Raw genomic sequence first — 24,029 nt, 5'->3', positions numbered from 1 at the left:
CTATATAAGCTTAATGATATAGACGATTTTGGTATCTTGCCAAAACTATCTTTTCTATTCTATCATTCACTGTCTTCTTCCTTTCTCCTTCCCCCCTACGTTGCCTACTCCGCCTTCTCCACCCAGGCTTTTTAGGCGGCTGCTTGCTCTGGCCATCCACCTATTCAGACCATGATGATGGCCTCCTGCCCCCTCTTCCTCTATTTTGTCTCATCCCCTAAACCTCCCTCTACCCCAAAAAAATATAATAATAAATATAGACAATATAATAAACAAAAATTTGAAAACTCTCTTCCCTCTCGATCTCTTGTTCATTCATATATGTAAATGAACAATATTCAAATAAATACACACACACACATAATATATATATATATATATATATATATATATATATATATACATGCATCATTCCATGCATACCCATCATGTTCATGCATCATCGTGCCTACATACCCACATGCATCACGTACACATCAGTGCATATGCACCTTCATGCACATATACATCAACCATTATACACATAATTGAACATCACTTGAGATTTTTACATCAATTTTGTATGAATCACAAGTCAAACATGAGGCAAATAACGTCACACACACAATCACACACACATGGACACACGCCACACACACGCGCGCGCACACACACACACACACATACTCACATTTGCTGATCACACACATATACACAAAATGTCACAGACACACTCACGCGCGCGCGCGCGCAGACACACACACACACACACAATGTCACACAAATAGTCACACACGCACAACCAATTGCAGAAGAAGAAAAAGATTTGAAGAAGAACCTAGAGGGGAGAAGGGAGGCTCGGTGATGGCGGCAGCAGCGACAATGGAAGGAGCAGCTCATGGTGTCGGCGGTGGCGGCGACAGGAGGAGGAACGAACGGTGGGGGTGGTCGGAGAGGACGGGCGCAGGAAGGAGGAAAGGGGGGAGATCTGAGATGGGGGTGTTGGATTTGGGGAAATTTTGGGGGAAATAAGTGCAAGCTAGGGTTTTAAGATTTTAGGGTATTATTAACGGTTTAAAAGCGTCACTAATACTCCACAAAACCATCAATAAAAGTTTGTACAATTGTTTATATATTTTTTAATAAAGAAAACACTATTAGTAACGGTTCTATAAACCGTTACTAATGCAAGACTATTAGTAATGGTTTTGAAAAATCATCATAAATATTCTGCCTAAATTTTTCTTTTTAATATTTGTCTAATTTTTTTTCCATAATAAATAAATGATACCATCATTTTTATGTTATCCTGCCATTTTATATCATAACTGTCGACAACTACTCTAAAATGATATTTCCCTTTAAATTAATAGTTTTTTTATTAATTTCATATATTCATATAAAAATATATTATTTTCTAAAAATTTTCATAGTTATTTTTATTAATTTCATATATTCATATAAAAATATTTTATTTTATAAAATTGTTTGTTTATTAATTTATTTTATTACATTATACTTATAGATAATAAACAATTATTACTCAAAAGCTGCGGAGTATGCGCATCGTGCTTGTTCACGGCTAATGTTTAAACAAATTAAGCACGTGCACTGTTTCTTTTTCCTACATTCTAATTAAGGACATGCTCTTCTCGTTGTATTTTTTCTTCACCTTTGGTCATATTCTCAGTTGTGGTGTCAGTCAGAGTACTGGTTAGGTGTGCCACAACATTATTTCTATCCTGTACATCTTGATTCCTAGATAATACAAGCAACTATTTTCCTCTATCCACTACTTCAGAGATAGTCTCCGATTGACCGGCCCTTCCAAATTGTAATCATGTGTCTTCATGAGCAACATTATGAGTAGCTTTGATATTTGAACAAAGTGTGTGCGCTGTTTCTTTTTCCTACATTCTACTTAAGGACATGCTGATCTTCTCATTGTATTTTATCTTTAACTCATCTAGATTCTCATTTTTGGTGTCAGACAGACTAGCTTGGTGTGCCATAATATTATTCTATCCTGTACGTCTTGCTTCCTGGACAATATAAGCAACTGTTTTTCTCTGTCCACTACTTCAAAGATAGTCTTCGACTGGCCGATCCTTCCAAATTGTAATTATCTTCACGAGCTCTATAAGACTATTAGCGATCGATGGTATTTCTCTTCAAGCATGCATTCTACTTAAGGACATGCTCTTCTCATTTTATTTTATCTTCAACGTACTCATCCAAATTCTCATTTATGGTGTCAAGTTGCTTAATGGACAATATCAACTAGCAACTATTTTTATCTGTCCATTGCTACGAATTAAGCTACCCTCTTAGCCTACTAACCTTACTAAATTGTAATCATCTTTACGAGCAACCCACCCATGCATAGATATTAAGTTGAACAAAGCGTATTGTTTGTTTTTTCATGCATCTCATTCCTTTTTACTGTATGTGATAATGAACATCTTCAAAAGATCTCTCAAACTTTTATTGCATTTAAAAAATCAGTCCAATCATTGCAGATTAAAAGGTATGAACTTGAAGAGGTTCAACATATTCATTTTATTTGTGACTTTTGTGACCCCAAGGTCACAGGTTTGATTCCCCACTTGAGTGGATATAATGGTGAATTACCAAAAGTGCGTTAATGGGCGCGTAGCAATATTTCACTCCTGTGGGTTTGGTGCTGCACTGGGGGGTAAAAAATGGCCTCGTCGGTCGCTAGAGTTCACATGTTGTCAAAAAAAAAAAAAAGAACTATAGGTAAAGTGTTACTCCCATTAATAAAATTAAAGAAAAAGAAACTAATTAGAATTGTAGACATCCACTTATATAAGCAGTTTTCAAAAATTTGAATCAATTTTGATAGATGGTAGATAAATTAAATTATAAATTTATGAGATGATTTCAACCTATTAATTTTATTTGCGAGATGATATCAAAATAATAATTATAAATAAAGTGTTATTCCCATAATTAATATTAAAGAAAAATAAACTAATTAAAATTGTTAACATCAACTTATATAAGTGCTTAAAATTTAATTTAATTATGATTAGTGTTTATTGAAAATTTTAATTCAATCATCAGTAGTTGTTACAAAAATTAAACTAAAAATTTGTAATACAATTTCACAATATTAACGATTCCATTATGTGTCATTTTCAAATATTAATCATCTTATTGAATCATAAAAAAAGTTTATATTCAATTATAATTAACTATTATAGAAAATTTTAATTCAATTCATTGATTATTAAAAAAATTAAATTATTAATTTACTTTACAGTTTCAAAATATTAATAATTTTATTTACGACTCGATCTCAAACTATATATTAATTGAGTAATTTAAAATTAAAAAAATAGCTTTTAAAAATAAAACACCCCAAAAATTAAGGTTTCACTAAAGTTGGGTACAACTTTAGTTTATTCCAAAAATAATCTGCTTATATATTTTCAACATTATTTTATTTTAGCTTATTCCTCGAATTCCCATTGCTACCTCAAACCCTAAAAATCTCAAAAGCCCAAATTCTAAATCCCTTTCTTTTCCCTACCCTAGCCGCAACCCACAACCAATCAACTAGGGTTGCAAATGAATCGAATAGTTCATGAGTGGCTCGGGAGTTCGATTTGGTAAGGGCTTGTTCAAGCTCATTCTTTATCTTAATAAGCGATTCTCAAACCCAATTTTCAAACTTTGTTAAAAAATGAGCTAAGCGTGAACACAGACGGGCTTTACTTGTTTCGACTCATGAGCAGCTCGACTAAACTCATTAAGAGGCTCAGTGGTGAGCTCATAAATAGGCTCGATTACAACTCACTATTAAATATTTATTATATAATTTATATTTATAATTATAGTTGGTTAAGCCCAACCCAAGGCCAAGGCCCAAAACTAGTCGAAGTCCAACCCACAAGTGCCAATAAAGTCTAAATCCAATGCCAAAACTGAAAGCCTAGTCTAGCTCAACCCAATTGTGAACTATCGTAAAACTAAGATAGCATTTGATTTAGAGTTCGAATCAGAATTGGAATTGCAATTGGAATTCATCGAAATCAGGAATGGAATATGTCAAATTCCTTTATTATGTCTACTTTGATATAGAATTGAGATCAAAATTGTATTATAGTGTTTGGTATAAATAGGCATAGGAATCAGAAATGAGTCTAGTTTATCAATTATATAATTATAGTATAAAAAATATCAATTAATTTGATATGATTAATAATATTATAAATATATAATTATTATATAATATCATTTTATTAAGCTATATAATAATTTTTTTATTTTAAAATAATTTTTATAATCATGCACTTCATTATACTTTGTATATTATATTTTATTGTCTTTATTATTATTTTGTCTGAACTATATTGTTAATATTATATTTTATAAGTATTATATTTTAATATATAATTTATTGAATGTAAATAAAAATCTCATATATTATAACACTATAACATAATATATATATTATTTTATTTAAAATAATAATATAATAAAACAACTATCTTATATAACATTATATTTTATTACACAATGGTATTTTATTCTTTATTTGTATAATATATCATTATTAAAATTTACTATTATATATTTTTATTAATGATATTAATAATTATTCTTATATTTTATTTTAAGGTTATACATAATGATATAACATATATAAATAATTATACCACAATTATATCATAGTATTCTATAATTTATTGCTATTCTATTACTTTTTATGTGTTATAATATTATTATATGTAATATAACTAATAATAATAATTATTACAATATTTTATATTAAAACTATTATTATATATTTACATTTAATGATGTCATAATACTAATATTATTTTAAAAAAATATGTATTATTATATATAGTATTATATTCATCGTTGCTACCAAAAATTGGTTGGAGAACATGGACTAATTTTTTATTGTGGCTGCCTGCAAGTAGGGATATTCAAAAATATTTGAAAAATGTTTTGATCTAAAAATTTAATTTGAACTGAATTGAAAACTCGGTTAACCGATTTGTTCAGTTCGGTTTCGGCCCATGCTTGTTATTGTTTTCGATTTTTGGTTCAATTTTGATTTTTATATTCATGAATCGATAGTTACCTTAGACTGAATCGATAATATGCATTAAATATTTTTTGAATGATTAATTTATATAAATAAAGTGTAAATGCACACACTAAATCAAAATCCAAGTAAAATATCTATTTTTTAAAAAATAATTTTAAAATAAGTTTGAATAGGATAACCGAATCAAACGTTGGTTAACTCCACCATTGGTGACCGAAGAGTTTGAATCAATTTTGGTTCACAAAAACATCGAGCTAAAACTTTTGATTCGATTCAGTTTTTGAAGGTTCAGTTTCGATAACTGAACCACGAACACCCTGCTTGCAAGGAATCAAACAAAAGAGGCTTCTAAAGCCCAATGTTTGCTTCAGGGGATTGCTTCGATGCCTAATTCAAGGAGTGTGGGAGGATAAGATTATTGCAACAATAATAATATATGAGAATAAGATCAGGTGAGATGATCCACCTTTTCTTGGGGTGCCCCTTTTATAGCAGTGGGGGCATGCTTGTATTAAATTTAATACTTATGGGTCACTTATTTTGATGGTAGGAGGTTATAGTTTAATTTATGAATATTTATATTGGGGAGTAATTGTTGTTTCTTAATTTTGGTCTCAGATTAATATGTTCTATTAATTTTGTCTATACCAATTCCTCCTTTCTACTCTCGAGATTTTAATCATATTTTCTTGAATCAAGAGTATTTTGGGATGTCTAACCAATGTGGGCAATTCTAGTTACATTTTAACTATTTGGGTAGCTTGCACTCATTCTGAGTTATTTAAGCTCATTTGGTCAAATCCAAGTCATTTTTTTTTGGTGAACCGCACTTACTTCTTATTGACTAATGAGTTGTGCTCATCAAGTGAGCATCTTTGGGCCTTATAAGTTGTGCTCATTAGATAAGTCAATTTTAGTGAGTCATGCTCACTTTGTTGCCTCATGAGTTGTACTCATCAAGTGGACATCTTCAAGTCTCATGAGTGGTGCTCATGAGATATACTATTTCTAATGAGTAGTACTTACTTCTCATTGCCTCATAAGTTGTACTCATTAGATGAATAATTTTTTATGAGTCGTGATCACTTCTTGTCATCTCATGAGCTGTACTCATCAAGTGGATATCTTTAAGTCTAATGAGCGGTACCCCATCAGATGAGTCATTTTTGGTGAATCATGCTAACTTTTTATTGTCTTATGTTGTGTTAATAAATGAGTCATTTTTAGTGAGTCGTATTCACCTCTTGCTGCCTCATGAGTTGTGCTTATTAAGTAAAAACCTTTTATTTTTTTTTATTGGGTCTAATACTTTCACAGGTGCCTCTTGTGGCACCACCACATTTCCTTCATTGGGTCTAATACCGTTAGCTCCGTGAGTATATTTACCTGAAATTGAACTCCCGATACTCCTTCTTACGTGCTGACGCCTTTCCACCGCGCCAACAATTAAGAATTAAGAATTTGTTTAGGGCACACTTTATGATAAATTTGTCTACTGGTGTAAAGTGGTTGATTAGGGTGATTGATTCCCAACAAGAAGGTTTGATTTGGAGTTATGTAATGTGACTATGGTCAAAGATAAGAATTCTCCCATTTCTCACAAACAACGCAATCTTTGTTGCCAACAATTGACGGGAGAACGTGAATTGTTCTTTAATCGTAACCACCTGTAAGTAGGGTTGTTCAAAAATATTTGAACAACCCTATTTGCAAGCGACCAGATGAGTTCATGTTCTCCAACAAATTTTTGGTAGCAACATTAATATTATTATTATTTTATATTTATGTTGTATATATTATATTAGATTATATATAATAACATATTATATATACGTGCCTACGTATATTTGATATACAATAATATTATTGTTTTTCTATATTATCTCATTATTAAATTTTGTTATTATATTAGTATTTTATTCTTTATTTGTATATTATATTATTATTAAAATTTACTATTATATATAATTATTAATGATATTAATAATCTATTTTATTTTAAGGTTATAATTAATAATATAATAAATAAAATTAATCATCCTTAATTATATCATAGTATTCTATAATTTAATGCTATTCTATTACTTTTTACATGTTATAATATTATTATACGTATTATAACTATTAATAATAATGATTACAATATTTATATTAAAAATATTATTATATATTTATCTTTAATGATGTCAAAATATTAATATTATTTTTAAAATTTATGTATATTAATATTATTTTTATTTTTATTTGGAATATATTTTATTTTACATATAATATTGCATTATAATATATATGAGCCTGTGCAATGGTATTATTATTTTTATATATTATATCATTATTAAAATTTATTATTATATATTTATTGTTGTTGATAATAATAATATTTTTAAGATTACAACATACCTAAGCTATATCATAATATTTAATATTTGCTACTATTCTATTAATTTTTATATGTTATATATAATAAAAATATTAATAACAAGAATTTAATATTTATATATATAAATATATATAATAATTTGATTCTAGATAATGAGTGAGGAATCAAAAGGGAAAATCTTTTTCCAGCATGAAATGTAAATCAAAATGAAATGAGATCATTTTAAAATAAACGTTAATAAATCTAATTTGCCCCTTCACAGCTTCACTTCAGACTTCAGTCGTTTGCAGCCCTACCACTACCAGTTCGCAGTCGCCTCTCAGCGCCGCTCTTCTGCGACTCTGCTGACTGCTTCGACTTCTCACTTCGCCTCTCCATGTCTCGTCATCCGTAGCCCGTAGGAGCCCAGCGGAAGCGCAGACGCAGGCGCGCAGTCCCTCAGCCACGCGATTGAGGTGAGTTTCTCCTCTGATCTCTTCTTACAACTATCTCAAACTCTGATTTTTTTTTTTCCTGTTTCTTTGAAAATTTCCCTCTGTTTATGGGCTCATTGTTTCGCAATAAGGTGACCTAAAGCCTAAAGGGCAGTATCAAAGTGCCTAGGGGTGAACCTGATCCAAGCACCATATTTCATGCAGTTGCTTCATAAACATGGCCGGCTGGGTTATGCCTTCTGAGTTCTGAAACATCTTCTTTGTGGGGCTATTATCAGAACCTGGAAATTCACTAATTGCTGGTTGCATGGTAACAAGAAATATTGCGAACAAATTTGATACAGGTTCTTTTATACAACAAAAAACAAATTAATTATGCATGCTTTTGTTACATTGTTAAAACTCAATATTATCTCATTTTGTTTATGATTTATAGTTGAAGAATTATACTCAATTGTTATTAATCTCACTGCTTGGTTTTGCTTGATTATATCATATGAACATAATTTATGTTTCTAAATTAAGGTTCACAGATTCGTTCTTTCTTTTATTTTTTCTGCACTGAAATATTAAAACTAGATGAGCAAGATTTAATGATTTAATAGTTTCTTTGTGGCAGCAGCTTTGAATCATTCATGATTTTGGGTGATTGATTGATAGTAATTAAGACCTTTTTAAGCGGTAATATGTTCATATTTAATTATATTTTTGCATTTTCAAAATAATTAGGTTTAAGGAATTTGTTTTATATTTAGATAAAACTATATGATGATGCATGTTTATTTTTGTTTGTTATGAGCCAAGCCCGAGCTTGAGCCCAAGTGAGCCCGAGCCAATAATTTTAGTCTTGAGCTGAGCTTGAGTCTTACTTCCTGACTTCTAACTGAGCCGAGCCCCAGCCTAGCGCTGATTCTACTGAGCTGAGCCTGAACATGTTGAAGCTCGGCTTGGCTCGGTTCTGCTCGTTTGCAGCCCTAGCCAGCCACGACCTTCCTAGCTCTGCCGCCTCTGCACCTCTGCGGCTCTACCTCTATCTTCTTCTAACTTGTAAACTTCTAATCTTCTTGAATTAGTGAGGGATTGACCGATTCCATCTTCTCTGAATCTCCACTCACCATTTTCCAGTCCAGCTTCAACTCGTCAATGAATTGGCTTCAAGGTCCATCTGCTCCGGCAATGAGTTAGTGATCGAGGTCCATTTTCTGTGGTTTAGCTCCGAGTCTCTGGCAAATCAGCTCCGAGTCTCTGATGGGAATCTGGTATGCTTACAAAATCTGATCCATTTCATGTTTTAGTTTTCTACAAGAACAAAATCTTTATGGACTGATAAGATGAGGTGGCTGGAGTGGCCTTTGTAAAAATTAAGGCTAAAGCAGTTGCACTTAAAATGGAGAGAGATAAGGCTCCTGTCCAGATGGATTTAATATGATTTTCTTCCAAGATTGTTGGGATATTGTTAGAGGGACTTGGATTTGGATTTAGGAGCCCCGATTCCAAATCCATTGTTTGAAAGCATAATTTGAATTTGGATTTAGACTTCAAAATGAAATTCATTATGGCTCAAATCTACAAAATTAAATCCAAGCCCTCGGTTGTATTTTACAAATTAAAATCCATTTGGATTTCATTCTAACCCCTGCCTCTGATGGTTTCTTCCTCCCACCCTCCCGAAGAAATTGGTCATCTCATTCCTCTGCCATGTGAGATCGTCACCCAAACCTTGCACCATCAGCCAGACCTCTACACTATCTATAACAGTGAGGAGCTCCTTCACAGCTGAAATAGAACCTTTGAAGTCCAATTCATCATTGGACGCATTCGGCAAACCATCTGAGGTAGGGCTTTTTCATTTTCCAATCTCTTTGTATTCCACTCCTCTCTCCTTCCCAATCTCCCTACTCTTTTTAAAAAACCAAACAAAATCACACTCTGCATATGCTGTTGTGTGCTTTTATGTACTACTGCCACAATTTGTGAAATTTTGCTGTCAAAATTTCATTTTGGTCATGGCAAAATGTTCACAAGGATGCCCTTCTATGGCAAGATTAGATTAATATAGTTATCAATTAAAGTGGCTCATTATCCAGTTAATTCAATTACACACAATTGAATGGTAGTGGGGACAGAACCTTCTACCACTATCCAGTTAATTTAAGTTTCCTGAGTTTTGAGGATTGAACCTCATCATGTGTGTTTGTATGGCAGTAGGGACATAACCGCCTACCACTGTTCAATGGGGTAATATATGTATATATTCTGCAATAATGTATTCATTTCAGTGTGCTACGATGATTGATGCTGTTATTTTGAAAGTATTTATGATAGAATATACATATAAATTAAGGTGATTTTTAGTTTTTACTGAGTTAATATCCCTCACACTAACTACCATTCTTATTTTCAGTTTTCCCTGTAGTACACAGTCCTCTTCATAGTGTGTAGCTTACCATCCCCCAAAGGATGGTAATGTATAGGCATTGAAAGGGTGGTTTTTATGAGTTGTAGGTCTCTGCAGTAGCATTACTTGAGAGTTAGAGCATATCAATCTAGTATAGTTAAGTTTTATTGTTTGCTGAGCATGGAACAGTGAGAGTTGAAGGATTATTCTAAATTTCCTTTTTTTTTTTTTAATATTGAGAATGAGGGCCAAATCCAAGCAGCAAAATTGGAAAACTAATTGAAGATTTTCTTGATTTGCACGATATCTAAAAGTATAATGCTCCATGGGTTCCAAAGTAGGTCATTATGTAGGTGTACTGTATATGCATCAATTAGGGAACTGAGGTTGGTTGAAGATCGTTCTTGATTAATTTTGTCAATGTTAACTTTGTTTAACATTCTGTGGACTTTCTTTTAAAAAAAATTATTTTTTATGAATTAGGAGACTATTATGTTCTTTTTAAAATTTTTTGTAATGGATCTCATCTATATTTCACTAGCAATGAATGGGACAATTTATTCCAAAAATTAAGTTTTGATTTGTCTTTGTCTATAAGATAGTTCAGCCTTTGTGGATACTTCTAAAAAAAGTTAATAGCATTCCTACCATAGTTATAATTTTCTATTAAGCGTGGGAATGAGAATGAGAACAGGAATGATCATTCAATTCTAAGGTCATTTTAAGCTTGCAGCCAAGCATTGGGGATGGGAATTGACATTCCATTACTTTGTGAGTTCCATTCCATTTTCCATTTCATTTCATTCCTATTCCATTCCCTTCCATTCTCACATACCAAACATGGTGAGTGTAAGCATAAACAGGAGAGATATAAACATAAATTAATGTGTGCGTGCACGCACACACAACAATGTTTTTTAGTGTAGGAAGACTCCAAATCTTAATGCCTAAGTTGTCATTGAAGTTGATATTCTTTCTCCAACTTAGTCGAACCTTCCTTTCACTTACCCCTACCCCTTCTACTGCCCCCCCACTAACTAAGTCACTCTTCCTCACAGGTGCACTATAAGGCCTACGTTGCAAGTGTCTATACCATCTGAGTCGTCCATTCCTTATCTTATCTTTGATAGGAGCTACACCTAACTTACCACGAATATGATCATTCCTTAATTTATCTTTCAATATTATACCTCTCATCCATCTAAGCATTCTCATCTCGGTAACTTTTACTTTTTGGATATTATGTTTCTTCGTCGCACAACATTCCGATCCATATAGCATAGCTGGTCTTATAGCTGTCCTATAAAACTTCCCTTTCAATTTTAAGGGTATTCTATGATCACATAGCACACTTGAAGCACTTCGCCATTTTACCCAACTTGCTTTAACTCCATGCATTACATCATCTTCAATTTCTCGTTCAGCTTGCATAATAGATTCAAGGTATTGAAATTTACAAATGCTATTTTATTCTTTTTATATATATAAATACGTGAAAAAATATATATTTGTTATATATAATTTTTTTTTGTGTAAATATTTAAAAAAAGAAGATGAAATGGTATTTTTGCAATTTGGAATTTCGAAAATTGAAAATGTATGAAAATATCTTTAAAAAAACAAAAAAATCTAAGAGTTGGTTTAATTGGGAAGAAGTACGGAGAAAAGAGAAAAAAATGGGTTAGTCTCAACTTTTTGTCACCAATCGCTTATTAGCAGATCGTCTCTTCATAACATGAATTACTTGCAGTGTTATTGTTGTGTTATTTTATTTTTATTTAAATTGACTGCAAACCTGTGTTATATTTATGATTGCAATATAGTCTTAAGCTACACTATATATATGTTATTAATTTGTATTAGATTCTTGAAAACAAATATTAATTTTTTGGGGGGAGGGGAGATGTTTTTTTCTTGCTTTTAAGAAGTAGCAATGTTTTTGTCCATGAAATGATTTACGTTGTTCTTGTCATAGTTTTGAACTACGTAGTTTCCTTTCCTTTTATTTTTATTTAAATCTCTTATTGATTTTTTTGCTTGTTTCTGGTTTGGTTAGGCATAAAATGCAAAGATAAATATGAGATCCTCTTTTCTTGACATTTGCTTGTGTGCATAGCAGGGGCACAGCTGGTGTACTATTCTAGTGTAGACTCGTTATCATTATGGATTGGTTGCTCTTTGCCCTTCAGTGCATCGTCCACTTTTATTGTTTTGACAACTATGCCTCATACAACACAAGACAGCAAAATGAGATTCACTTCCTTTTTTATGCTGTTTAAAGTCCTTTCCTCAATTGGGAAAGCAATTGGGAAAAGATGGAATTTTGCCCTTACCTGTAGAGGTCTCTGAGGAAAATCTTCCAACTCACAACTCAGCATTTGTTGGATGAATTGGGTCTACACATGTCAGATTATAGAGGAAATGAAACTCGGGTGGATGCTGGTAATTTAAGGTTAAGAAGCGTTAGAGGGAATTAGCAAAATTGAAGGGTTCGGTGAATTATGATGGGAAGGGTTTATTTTTTTGAGTAATATTGTGTAGTTTTATTTTTTATTTTAATTTTTATTCTTGTTTATGTTCGATTTATTGAGGAATTCTTGTCCTCACATATGATGTAATTTCCCTCTCTATTTATACATTTTCTTCTCTTATAAAAAAAAATCTTTTTCTCAATTGTAGTGTGTACATTTGTTGAGTTTCGTATGAATTAATGTATGATTCAAAGAGACAGACTCCATGTTTTTTATTGGATAGAGTTGTAGTTTAATACCATTTACCCATGATTAAAATAAATGTATTGGCGTACTAATTCAGTGTTTTTTGTATAAGATTTTAGAAGCGGCATGAAGCTGAAGCCACTGTGCAGGAAGGTTTATGATTATGTTCGCTATGATCTGAAAGAGATTGCTTTCCCTTCATCATTGCCTGATTCCCCACATATAAAAAAGCGACGGAAACTAACTTGGAAAGAGCGATATTATGTATGTTTTACCTTATTTTTCTTTGCAATAACAAGGGTTTTGCTAAAGACCAAGTTTTAAGAATGGTTTTATCACATGTGTTGTTTGCTTTGATGGCTTAATTGTTTGTGATGCAGAGTTGTTGCTTATCATGTATGGTTTGTATAGCAAATACAACGTCCTTATTGAGTACTCACACAAAGTCTTTTGCGTATTAAAATTGTGAAGGGAAAATTTATTGAAAAATAATTGTTAATTGGGTAGTCATACTTCGAAGATAATGTTGTTTTATGCCTCTGGGAAAATGAATGGCTCCATCATGATTTACATGACATTTTTCAATGAAATCCTTCATCATGAATTGTCATTTAAGATAATCCTATAGTAAATAGTTTTGCTATTAGCATCAATTTTTTTCGATGTTTCCATTTTAGGATTATGGATTTCTACATTCAAATGATATGCAAAACACCATGGAGCTATTCAAGTCCTATTGAGTGCCCTAACATGCCTCGGATTTGTTTTTGATTTTATGTGGAGTTATGGACACTTTTGTTAGTCAAGAACTATATATTCAAATATACTAGTGTCACCTTGACAGTAAAATGGGTTATACTGTACTTTAGAGATCAAATGATGTTGAACTGGTAGAACATTTGACAAATGCATAGCTGTTCTATGGACTTGCAGTTTTAATTCTTTTCAATGCAGTGTAGGCTTTGTCTACAGAAATGTGAACCTTAATGTTTAGCTGTTCCATCTCAGCCTTAGACCCATATGCATATGTATGGTCCCAAAAGCAATGGAAGGACGTGTCAGAACAGTTTCAGAAGCATGACTGTCCTAGCAGTCCTGCAAAAATCATAATGTTTTTTCCCTAATGTGCAATCAGAATTCTGGTATCCTGGTGTTGGTAACTAAGTTGGCCTTTGAATATTGGTCAGGTGTTGAAGGAGGCATCAAGGCTGTATGCTGCGAGCTGGGTACGGGATATTGGTCCTGATCTCCGGCCTAATGACTATAAAAAGGATGAAGAAGGCAGAGATGAAGGTGGCGGAGTGAAGGCTGCAGGCAAAGAGAAGGAACCCTCCACATTGGAGGATCTTGGTACGAAGTTCCTCTCTAGCATTGTGTTAATGATTTAACTAATAATCTAGTCTAGAAGTGCCTTTTGTAATATTGATATGTTTGTGCGTGTGTGTACCCATATGCTTGCATAGATGCATGTACCTGTGTGTGTATGTAGATACATGATTGTGCTTGGTTTATACAGAAGAATACTTTTGAGAAAATCAGCAATGTTTTTTTTGTGTGTGTGTGTCTATATGTATGTATCTATGCGTGTGTGTATGTAGTTATATGATTGTGCTTGGTTTATAAAAATTAAATGCTTTGAGAAAATCAGTTATGTTTTATATTTATTGTTATGCACTGTAATTTGAGTTTGGCCTGAATAAACTCTATATTTGTTGTTGCTTAATACTTGTGCATGTGAATTTTTTGTGGAGATTACAGAAAATTAAGCATGCATTATTCAACCTGCTGGAGAGTACATGAGCTTTGTTTTTTGTTTTTTGTTTTTCATTTTCAATTTTGGAAATTTGGATTTTTTTCCTGGGGGAGGGGGAGTGAATCTTGAATCCAGCTTCTTAACCATGATAAGGGCTACACTCACCACAATGTGCTAGGCCTTGGATTTAGAGTACATGGAGTTTGTGAATAAAAAGCAAAGCAATAATGTAAATGCTTGCTAGGATTTTGTGCCAATGAGAATAAAGGAAAAGCAATTTGTATGAGTAGAAGAATTGCTGTCGAAAATCACTTTTTTTTAATGGTAATTGGGTTTTCTTGATTAAACCTCAAGGAGTTATATTGGCATTCTTTTAAATTTGCTTGCATTTTTCAATGTCAGCCAAACAACTTGATTTAGATGTTTTATTTCAGTTTTTCTATGAACATGTCCATTTTTGTTTTGCTAGTTGAACAGAATTGTCTCTAACATATGCACCTATATGCCGACACTTTTTTTATACAGATAATACAGAAGATATTTTCATTGAAGAATAATGTACAGAAAGGAGAATAATTTACCCTCCTAAGAACAAGAAGTAAGGTAACAGCAAAAGGAAGGAAAAAAAATCAAAATAACAATGCCTGGAAATCTCACTATAGATCCAAAAAACACACTCCTTTAAAGCAACTAGCTGCAAAAGACCAAAGCTAGGACAAATAATGAATCCTATCCCATAGTGAAGAACACATCAGCCATTTCCCACTAAAAAATGCTTGAAATAGACCAGATCTTGAAGCAGATGAGTTATCAAAATTTAAGAGCACAAGTGACGAAGAGAAGTGGAATTTTGTGACAACAGAAAAATTGAAGAATTAATGAAATTTATATAGGAAAATGAAGGGTAGTGGAGTCTCATGATTCCCTTTTATCTGAATTTATAGCCTTGGCAATGTTTGAAAAAAGGTTCAATGATGTCAGGCATTGAAGGGTAGGGTGAGCAGTCAGCATTTTGCATATGTGAAAAAACACCTCACAGATGGGCTACACTCTTGGATTTTGGCCTTAAAAGATATTTTTTTTTGGATAAGAAAGAATGTATTAATGACTATCAGAAGGGGTAAAATAGGAGGAGAACAAGATGTACCTAAGAACACAAGAAAATAGAAGAGAACAATCAGAAAATTATGTATCGCTGCCTTCCAATCCTTGACAATATTAAACAGCTGTGCACCTGAAAAAAACTCAAAAGGATGGGCTGGAGTGTAGTTTAAACTGTGGTTGTAGGTAATGTCGTGTAACAGTCGCAAGTATTGCAGGATGCAGGAGAAGCGGATATTACATAAAGAGAAGCGGTTGCAGTGGCCGTGAATTTTTTTTCATGCATGCACAACCATGCCAAAATTATAAACATGTAATCCTTTAATACATGATTTTTGATGAATTTTGATTGATTTTATTCAGCCTACAAACACTTTTTAATAGGCTACATGATTTTTACATTAATCTTAGTTCGCTGTTTACAGAAAAAGTCATATTTTAAAATACTGTTCACTACTTTAATGAGTAAAAAATTAAGAAATGTAATTGAAATTGGAAATCAATTAATTAGAGATATAAAATGAGTCAATATACACATGAAATTCATCAATCACTTGTATCGAGACATGGATATGATATTGCAACACAGGTCACCACTAAAAAGAAAGACGTGGAGGGTCTTCATACTCTCCATGTCTATTTTTATATTGGGATTGGGAACATCTTCCCACCCATGTGGAAACACATAGCTAAATAAACCCAAGTTCATGTTATTTTGTTGCTGCTCCTGATAATCTTCTAGTGGCTAAACCTCCCTATCATTAGAGCCCTACAAAAATGGAAATCACAATGGAAACCAGCCCCATTAGAAATAAAGAAAGAAGAAATTGGTTCAGTGTGCAAGGAAGAAAATCTAAACAAATGGGGAAAAGATGAAAAAAAGAAAAGAACCCCCCCACCCAAATGTCTTCCCAAAACCAAACATGATGCCCATTTCCCAAAATAAAATTTGTATAAGGAATAAAATGAGGATATAACTGTGAAATACTCTTCCAAGGACTATCACAAGAACATCTCAAAACTAAAGAAGCATCCCACCCATTATTTTGCAAGCCAAAGTTACTCTTAATAACTTTGTACCAAAGGGAAGACTCTTGTAAGGGGAATCACCACAATCATTTACCTATTAATGAAATCAGAATAGGTTTTCTGTATTTCTTGAATGAATAATTTGTACAAACCAATACATTATACTTATAATACAATTGGGTATGCTAAAGATGGAGACAATCTCCTAAAATAATCCCTCTCAATAATAGGAAATTCTCTACATAAATATCCCCTAAATCACTCCAAGACACTTGGGATTTCTACACTCCCCCTCAAGTTATATCATAGATATTGATCATATCCAACTTGCAAATGAAATCATCAAAACTTTGTCGGGCTAACCCTTTGGTAAAGATGTCTGTTATTTGTTCCTTGGTAGGAACATAAGTCATACAAATGGTTCCTTCTTCAACCTTTTCTTTGATAAAGTGTCGGTCCACTTCTACATGCCTAGTCCTGTCATGTTGAACTAGATTGAGAGAGTTACTGATGACGGCTTTGTTATTACAGTAGAGTTTGATGAGGAATTTCACTGACCTGCAATTCTTCCAAAAGTTTTCGTAACCAAAGTCCTTCATATATCCATTGTGCAATTGCCCTGAACTCAGCTTCAACACTACTTAGAGCCACTACATTTTGTTTTTTATTCCTCCAAGTTACCAAATTTCCCCATACAGAGGTGCAATATCTAGTGGTAGACCTTTTATCTTCCACTGATCCTGCCTAATCAGCATCTGTGAAATCTTCTACTTCCTTGCTTTCACACTTCTTGAAGAAGAGTCCTTTGCCTGGAGAACCCTTGAGATACCTGAGAATCTTGTACACAGCCTCTAGGTGAGTCTCCTTTGGTGAATGCATGTGTTGGCTTACCACACTTACTGCAAATGCGGTTCTGGTATGTAATAGATAGATTATTTTACCAACCAATCTCTGATACCTTTCCTTTTCAACCGATATTCTGCAGTCTTCAACTCTCTTTACTGCTTCAATGGGGGTTTCACTTGGTTTGCATCCAAGCATGCCAGTTTCGGTTAGGAGATCAAGGATATACTTTCGCCGAGAGACACTGATACCCTTTTATGATCTAGCAACTTCCATTCTCAAGAAGTACTGCATTTGTCTCAGCTCTTTAACTTCAAACTGAGCAGCTAGGATTTTCTTCAATCTTTCCATCTCCACTATATCATCTCCAGTTAGGATTATATCATCAACATACACAATCAGAATTGTTTTCTTCCCACTTTCATATTGTTGGAAAAACATAGTGTGATATGATTGCCCTTGTCGATATCCTTGGTTCTTTATCACCTTTGCAAATATGTCGAACCATGCTCTAGGAGATTGCTTGAGTCCATACATAAACTTCTTGAGTTTACATACTCCGTTTTCTTCACCTTTCTTATTGAAACCTGGTGGTATTGTCATGTAGACTTCTTCTTCTAACTCGCCATTTAGAAATGCATTCTTAATGTCGAGTTACTGAAGTGGCCAATCCAAGTTGGCTGCCAAGGACAGGAGAACCCGAACTGTATTCAATTTTGCCACCGATGCAAACATCTCCGTGTAGTCAATGCCATAGGTCTATGTAAACCCTTTTGTAACAAGTCGGGCTTTATACCCCCTTCAGCTCTATATTTCACCATGAAGACCCATTTGTAGCCTACTGGTTTCTTCCCTCTCGGCAAATTCATAACATCCCAAGTTCCATTCTTTTCCAGGGCTCGCATTTCCTCAATGACGACTTCCCTCCATTCAGGATTCTCCAAAGCTTCCTGGATTTTTTTTGGAATTTATCCTGTCAAGGTTATAGGTAAAAGCACGACACCCTGTAGACAAATTTTTATAAGACATGAATTTTGAAATGGGATGGAGAGTACATGACCTAGTTAATTTTCTAAAAGCAATGGGTAAATTGATGTCATCAGGTGCAGACTTATCAGAAGGAGGCTCATGGCCATTTGGATCTATTACTTGATCGAGATTGGGAGTGGACTCATGGTTGCTTGGAGCTATTACCGGTTCTAACTCTCTTGGTGCCTCAGGTATGAGATTTTCATTGTTCTTTGATTTTGGCTTCCTTGAGTAAACAAGTATCTCCTTGTTATTTTGTTTTTCTGCATCTCCCCCTGAGTTTAAGTGGCCTTTTGTACATGACAGATCAGGGAATGGTGTAATGACAATGGTGTTGACGGACTTGGTGTATGACACAAATTCATCAACAGAGAGAAATCATAGAACTGATCTTTACTTTAATTCTCTTCTTGAAGAGAGGGCTTTTGGAAGTAAGGAGTGGTTTCAAAGAACGTGATATCAAGGCTAACAAACAATTTTTTTTGGTGATAGGATCATACCATTTGTGGCCTTTCTGAGTAGGAGAGTAACCAATAAAAAAACACTTAATGACGCGAGGTTCCAATTTATCCCTATTGTGAGCATGAATATGTACAAATGCAGTACACCCAAATATTTTTGGGGAGAGATTGGAGTTGAGTCGAAAGCTGAGAAAACATTCTTGGAATTTTTGGAGAGGAGTGGCAAAAGAAAGAACCCGACTAGGCATTCTATTAATGATATATGTAACTGTTAAAATGACATTGCGCCAAAAATATTTTTTCATATTTGTAGTGAACATCAATGCCCGAGCTACTTCAAGAATATGCCTACTTTTGCGTTCGACAACCCCATTTTGTTGAGGGGTATCCACACAAGAACTTTGATGGATGATTCCATTTGCTTGAAGATAATTTCCTAAGATATTATTGAAATATTCTGTACATTATCAATACGCAAGATTTGAATGAGAGTTTGAAATTGTGTTTGAATCATGAAGTGGAAATTGATAAAAATAGAACGGACTTCAATTTTATCTTTCAACAGGTAAACCCAACAAATATGAGTGTGATCATCAATAAAAGTAACAAACCATTTCGTGTGAGTGCGATTAAGAGAGCATGGGGGCCCCTATAAATCATTGTGAATCATCGTAAAAGGTTTGGATGATTTGTATGTGGATTTTGGAAAGGAATTATGTTGGTGTTTTGCAAGTTCACAAATCTCACATTGAAAATCAGAAGACGTCTTATTTGAACAAATGTCTTAAGTATTGAAAATTTGGATAACCCATCCTAGAATGCCATAACGAAATTTCACTATCCCTAGAAACATATGCAGAATCACAAATAGCAGTTTGACATTGTTCACTCATACTCAAAGTAGTAGAGTCCCTCGCACTCCTTAGCATTGCCAATCATCTTCCTCGATGATAGGTCCTGGAAAACATAGTGAGAGGAAACGAATTTAGCAGAGCAATTGGAATCTTTTGTCAATTGGCTAATGGATAACAAATTGCCAGATAGCCCAGGGACGTGTAGGACAGATTCTAGAGTTATAAAGTCAGAGATTCGAATATTCCCTTTGCCTGCAACAGATGAGAGTGATCTATCTGCAATTTTAACTTTCAAATTTCCAGCATAAGGTGAATAGGATGAGAATAGATGATAGGAATCGGTTATATGATCAGAGGCACCAGAATCAATTATCCATGGTGATTTGTAATGAGAGATGGTATTTAAGATTGTCTAAAAATACCTCGGTGGGCTAAAGAACCATAAGGAATACGTGTGGAAGACTGACCCGATGCTTGAATGGTAGAGAACATTTTATAGAGTTGCTTCAACTGTTCTGGATTGATTGCGCCACTTGAAGTGGAATTATTATTTTTCTCACCTTGTGGTTTCTCGGCTGGGTTATCAATAGCAGCTTGGTAGCCACGATTTTTGGGATTCTATCTCAACTTCCAATCTACGGGCTTTCCATGTATTTCCTAGCAGTTATCTTTTGAGTGGCTCGGCTTGCGGCAATGCTCACACCTGGGTCTTCCTTTCTGCATTTTTTGGCTTGTCCCAACAAGAGTTCCTCTTGAAATGAGGGTAGGCATTTTGGGCCCATTGTTTCCGATCAAAATTGGCTCCTTCAACATCACTTTGTGCCGGTTCTTCTCTTGCCCCACCTCCGAGAAAACTTCCTGAGTTGAAGGTAGAGGACATCGGTCGAGAATCCTCCTTTGCACCTCGTCCAAGTCTTGGTTGAGTTCGGAAAAAAATTCAAAGACTTATTCATTCTCGAGTTTTTTCTTGTATCGGGCACTGTCTCCAGGGCATTCCCATTCTTCCTCAATGCTCAGGTCGAGTTCCTACCAGAGATTTGTCATCTCCATATAATAGTTTGTGACTTCTCTTTTTCCTTGCCGCATCTATCATAGCCGAGTTTTGATCTCAAAGATTTGAGAGTAGCTTTCAACGTCTGAGTATGTCTCTCGGACAGCATCCCAGATGTCCTTCGTTGACGGTAGGAATAGATAGGTCTTGCTGATTGAAGGTTTCATGGAGTTCACCAGCCATGCAGTCACCATGGAGTTCTCTGACTTCCACTTTTGCAGAGCTGCAACGTCGGTTGAGGCGGACTCTTTCTTCTTGCCGGTAAGGTAGCCTAACTTTCCTTTGCCGTCAATCAAGAGTTTGATTGACTGAGCCCATTCATGGAAATTCTTTCTGTTCAGTCTCTCCACCGAGAGTGGGAAGGACGAGCTGTCTAGCCCATTTGAATTCAAGGTGGAGGTGGCTTCGGTCTTGTCGTAAAGAGCTTCAAAGGTGCTCGACCCTTTGCTGTTGACGACTTCTTCTGCCATCGTTAACTAGGATTATAGAAACCCTAGCTCTGATACCATGAAATCAGAATAGGTTATTTGTATTTCTTGAATGAATAATTTGTACAAGCCAACACATTATCCTTATAATACAATTGGGTATGCTGAAGATGGAAATAATCTCCTAAAATAATCTCTTTCAATAATAGACAATTCTCTATATAAATATCCCCTAAATCACTCCGAGACACTCAGGATTTCTACATTAAAGCAATGCTCTTAGACACCAACTTTACAAGTCCTAAACCCCCCTCCGTTTGCGACCTACAGAAAGCCTTCAAACTAATCAAATGATCTTTATTCGCCCCCACCCCAGTCCAAAGAAAGCCTCTCATAATCTTCTCAATACTACTGACTAGGGTATTCTAAAGATAGACAAGAAATAAAGAGGAGTGCTAGCAAGGCAAGCTTGAATGAGTGTAATATGCCCACCTAGAGAAAATAACGCAGTCTTCCACCCAATCAACCTCTTAGACACCTTCCCCACGACATGGTCCCTAAACCCAAGCTATATAGGATTACCATCTAGTGGTACACCTTGATAACTCCGAGGGCAATCAAGAATACTGCACCTAACTAAGAGGACAATTCCAAAGTTCTAGAAATATCCAAATTAATACAAGCTAACCCACTCTTCTCCTAATCTCTTTTTTAAATAGAGGCCCTCTCAAACAATTGCAAAATAGAAAGCACATTAACAAGGGACTCCCTATGATATTATCAAAAGAAAATAGTATCATCATCAAACTGAAGATGAGAAACCACAACCCGCTCACTTTCCACCTCAATCCCTCTCACAAAGACTCTATCTACAGCTATGAAAACCAATCTTCTCAAAACATATACGACAAGAACAAATAGAAAAGGAGAGAGAGCATCTCCTTGCCTAATTCCCCCTTGAAGTTCTGAACCAAGATTTAGGGTCTCCATTAATAATAACAGAGAAGCATTTGATAAACCCCCCTTCATCCAAGATCACCATTTATGACCAAATCCATTTCGTAAAAAGATTTTATCAATGAAGTTCCAACTAACTCGATCATAAGCCTTTTCAAACTCTACCTTAAAAATCACCCCTTTATTTCTCCTTCTATGAACATCCTCAACAACCTCATTTGTTGCTAAAAAAATAGCATCCAAGGTCTGTCAATTCCCCACAAGCACTTTGAGCCTCCGATATAGTATCCCCTGCCACAAAACTTAGCTTCTCAGCTAAAACCTTAGCAATGATCGTTTATCTGCTAGTCACTAAATTGATAGGTAAAAAATCTGCAACTTTAACAGACCTACTCTCTTTAGGCACCAAAATTATGAAAGTAAAATTAATGCTTTTACCAAAAATCCCATTAAAAAAAATTCATGAAAGATCTTCATCAATCCCCTCTAACAACAATATCCCAACAATCTTGGAAGAAAGCCATACTGAACCCATCCAGACCTGGAACCTTATCTCTTTCTATTTCAAGTGCAACTGCTTTAACCTCACTTTCCTCGAAAGGCCACTCCAACCACCTCATTTGATCACTACAAATAGGACTCCAATCCAGCCCCTCACACATAGGCCTACAATCATCCTACCAATTAAACAAATTAGCAAAAAAATCTGTAATTTCTCTAGTAATCAAAGAAGAATCAGTAGTAACCTCTTCTCACTTCAGTTCCAATTCTGTAGTCGTACTCCTCCTACTGTAGCCAAACTATGAAAAATTTTAAATTACAAATTTACAATCACTTTCCCTAACCTGCTAAACTTTGTATTTTGCCTCCCGACTCTTCAATTCCCTAAAAATCTCCTCTAAATCATTAATCAACTTTAACCTCTTCACATTATCACATCCCAAAAGACTCCTCTCTTTCTTTTACTATCCGACAAATTAATCTAATCTAAAATGGTGTCTTTTTTCACCCGAAAATCCCCCAAAACTTCAATATTCCAAAATTTTAACTCTTCTTTAAGGTACTTTAATTTTTTCATTAACTTAAAATCTTCCCAACCCTATTTTCTTTTGTTTTATTATATGTATTATATATATATATATATATATATATATTATTTTTTTTTGGAAGGAGAGCCACCATAGGAGCTGCAGTCCTAAGGGCTCCTGCACATACTATTGTGCATCACTGCCACCACCACTAGCTGCCAGGCTCTTCATCACCGATGTGAGGCCTATCTAGTGCCTCTCTCTCCTCCCCCCCACAAGTTCTCACTCTCCGCAAGGAACCACCATCGTTGTTCTCTCTTTCCGCACCATCATCGTTGGTGCAAGCGCTGTACGCGCCATTAAGATCTGCACCATCGCGCCAACCGTTGGAGCCTTGCCACCACTACAGCGCGGCAGCGCCTACATCGTCTTGCTGTGCCGCTTGCCGTGAGTACCACCACCTGCTAGCTTGCTCTGCTGCATGCATCGCATGAGTCACAG

The 24,029-nt window shown here is 34.5% G+C and overlaps 1 protein-coding gene across 26 annotated transcripts in view; it reads left to right on the top strand.

Annotated features, from left to right (window-relative positions):
- The first annotated feature begins 7,669 nt into the window (after positions 1–7,669).
- Positions 7,670–24,029, top strand: part of LOC131154541 (uncharacterized) — a 36,978-nt gene continuing 20,618 nt past the window's right edge. The window contains exons 1-8 of one of the 26 annotated variants that reach the window (XM_058107466.1): positions 7,695–7,900; positions 8,084–8,189; positions 8,502–8,926; positions 9,005–9,138; positions 13,107–13,258; positions 14,182–14,344; positions 16,067–16,161; positions 18,824–18,940. In XM_058107466.1, the coding sequence (XP_057963449.1) occupies positions 13,121–13,258; positions 14,182–14,344; positions 16,067–16,161; positions 18,824–18,940 (513 nt within the window). In that variant the 5' untranslated portion in view covers positions 7,695–7,900; positions 8,084–8,189; positions 8,502–8,926; positions 9,005–9,138; positions 13,107–13,120. Of the gene's footprint in view, positions 7,901–8,010; positions 8,224–8,498; positions 8,927–8,952; positions 9,139–9,552; positions 9,715–13,106; positions 13,259–14,181; positions 14,345–16,066; positions 16,162–18,823; positions 18,946–19,055; positions 19,664–24,029 lie in introns of those variants that run through there. The other 25 variants (XM_058107401.1, XM_058107396.1, XM_058107477.1 and 22 more) reach the window with 25 other exon arrangements.

This window comes from Malania oleifera, chromosome 1 (genome assembly GCF_029873635.1).
Source record: "Malania oleifera isolate guangnan ecotype guangnan chromosome 1, ASM2987363v1, whole genome shotgun sequence".
NCBI classification, from domain to species: domain Eukaryota; kingdom Viridiplantae; phylum Streptophyta; class Magnoliopsida; order Santalales; family Ximeniaceae; genus Malania; species Malania oleifera.
The sequence above is the reverse complement of the archived record's forward strand: the minus strand, read 5'-3'. Positions and strand labels throughout refer to the sequence as shown.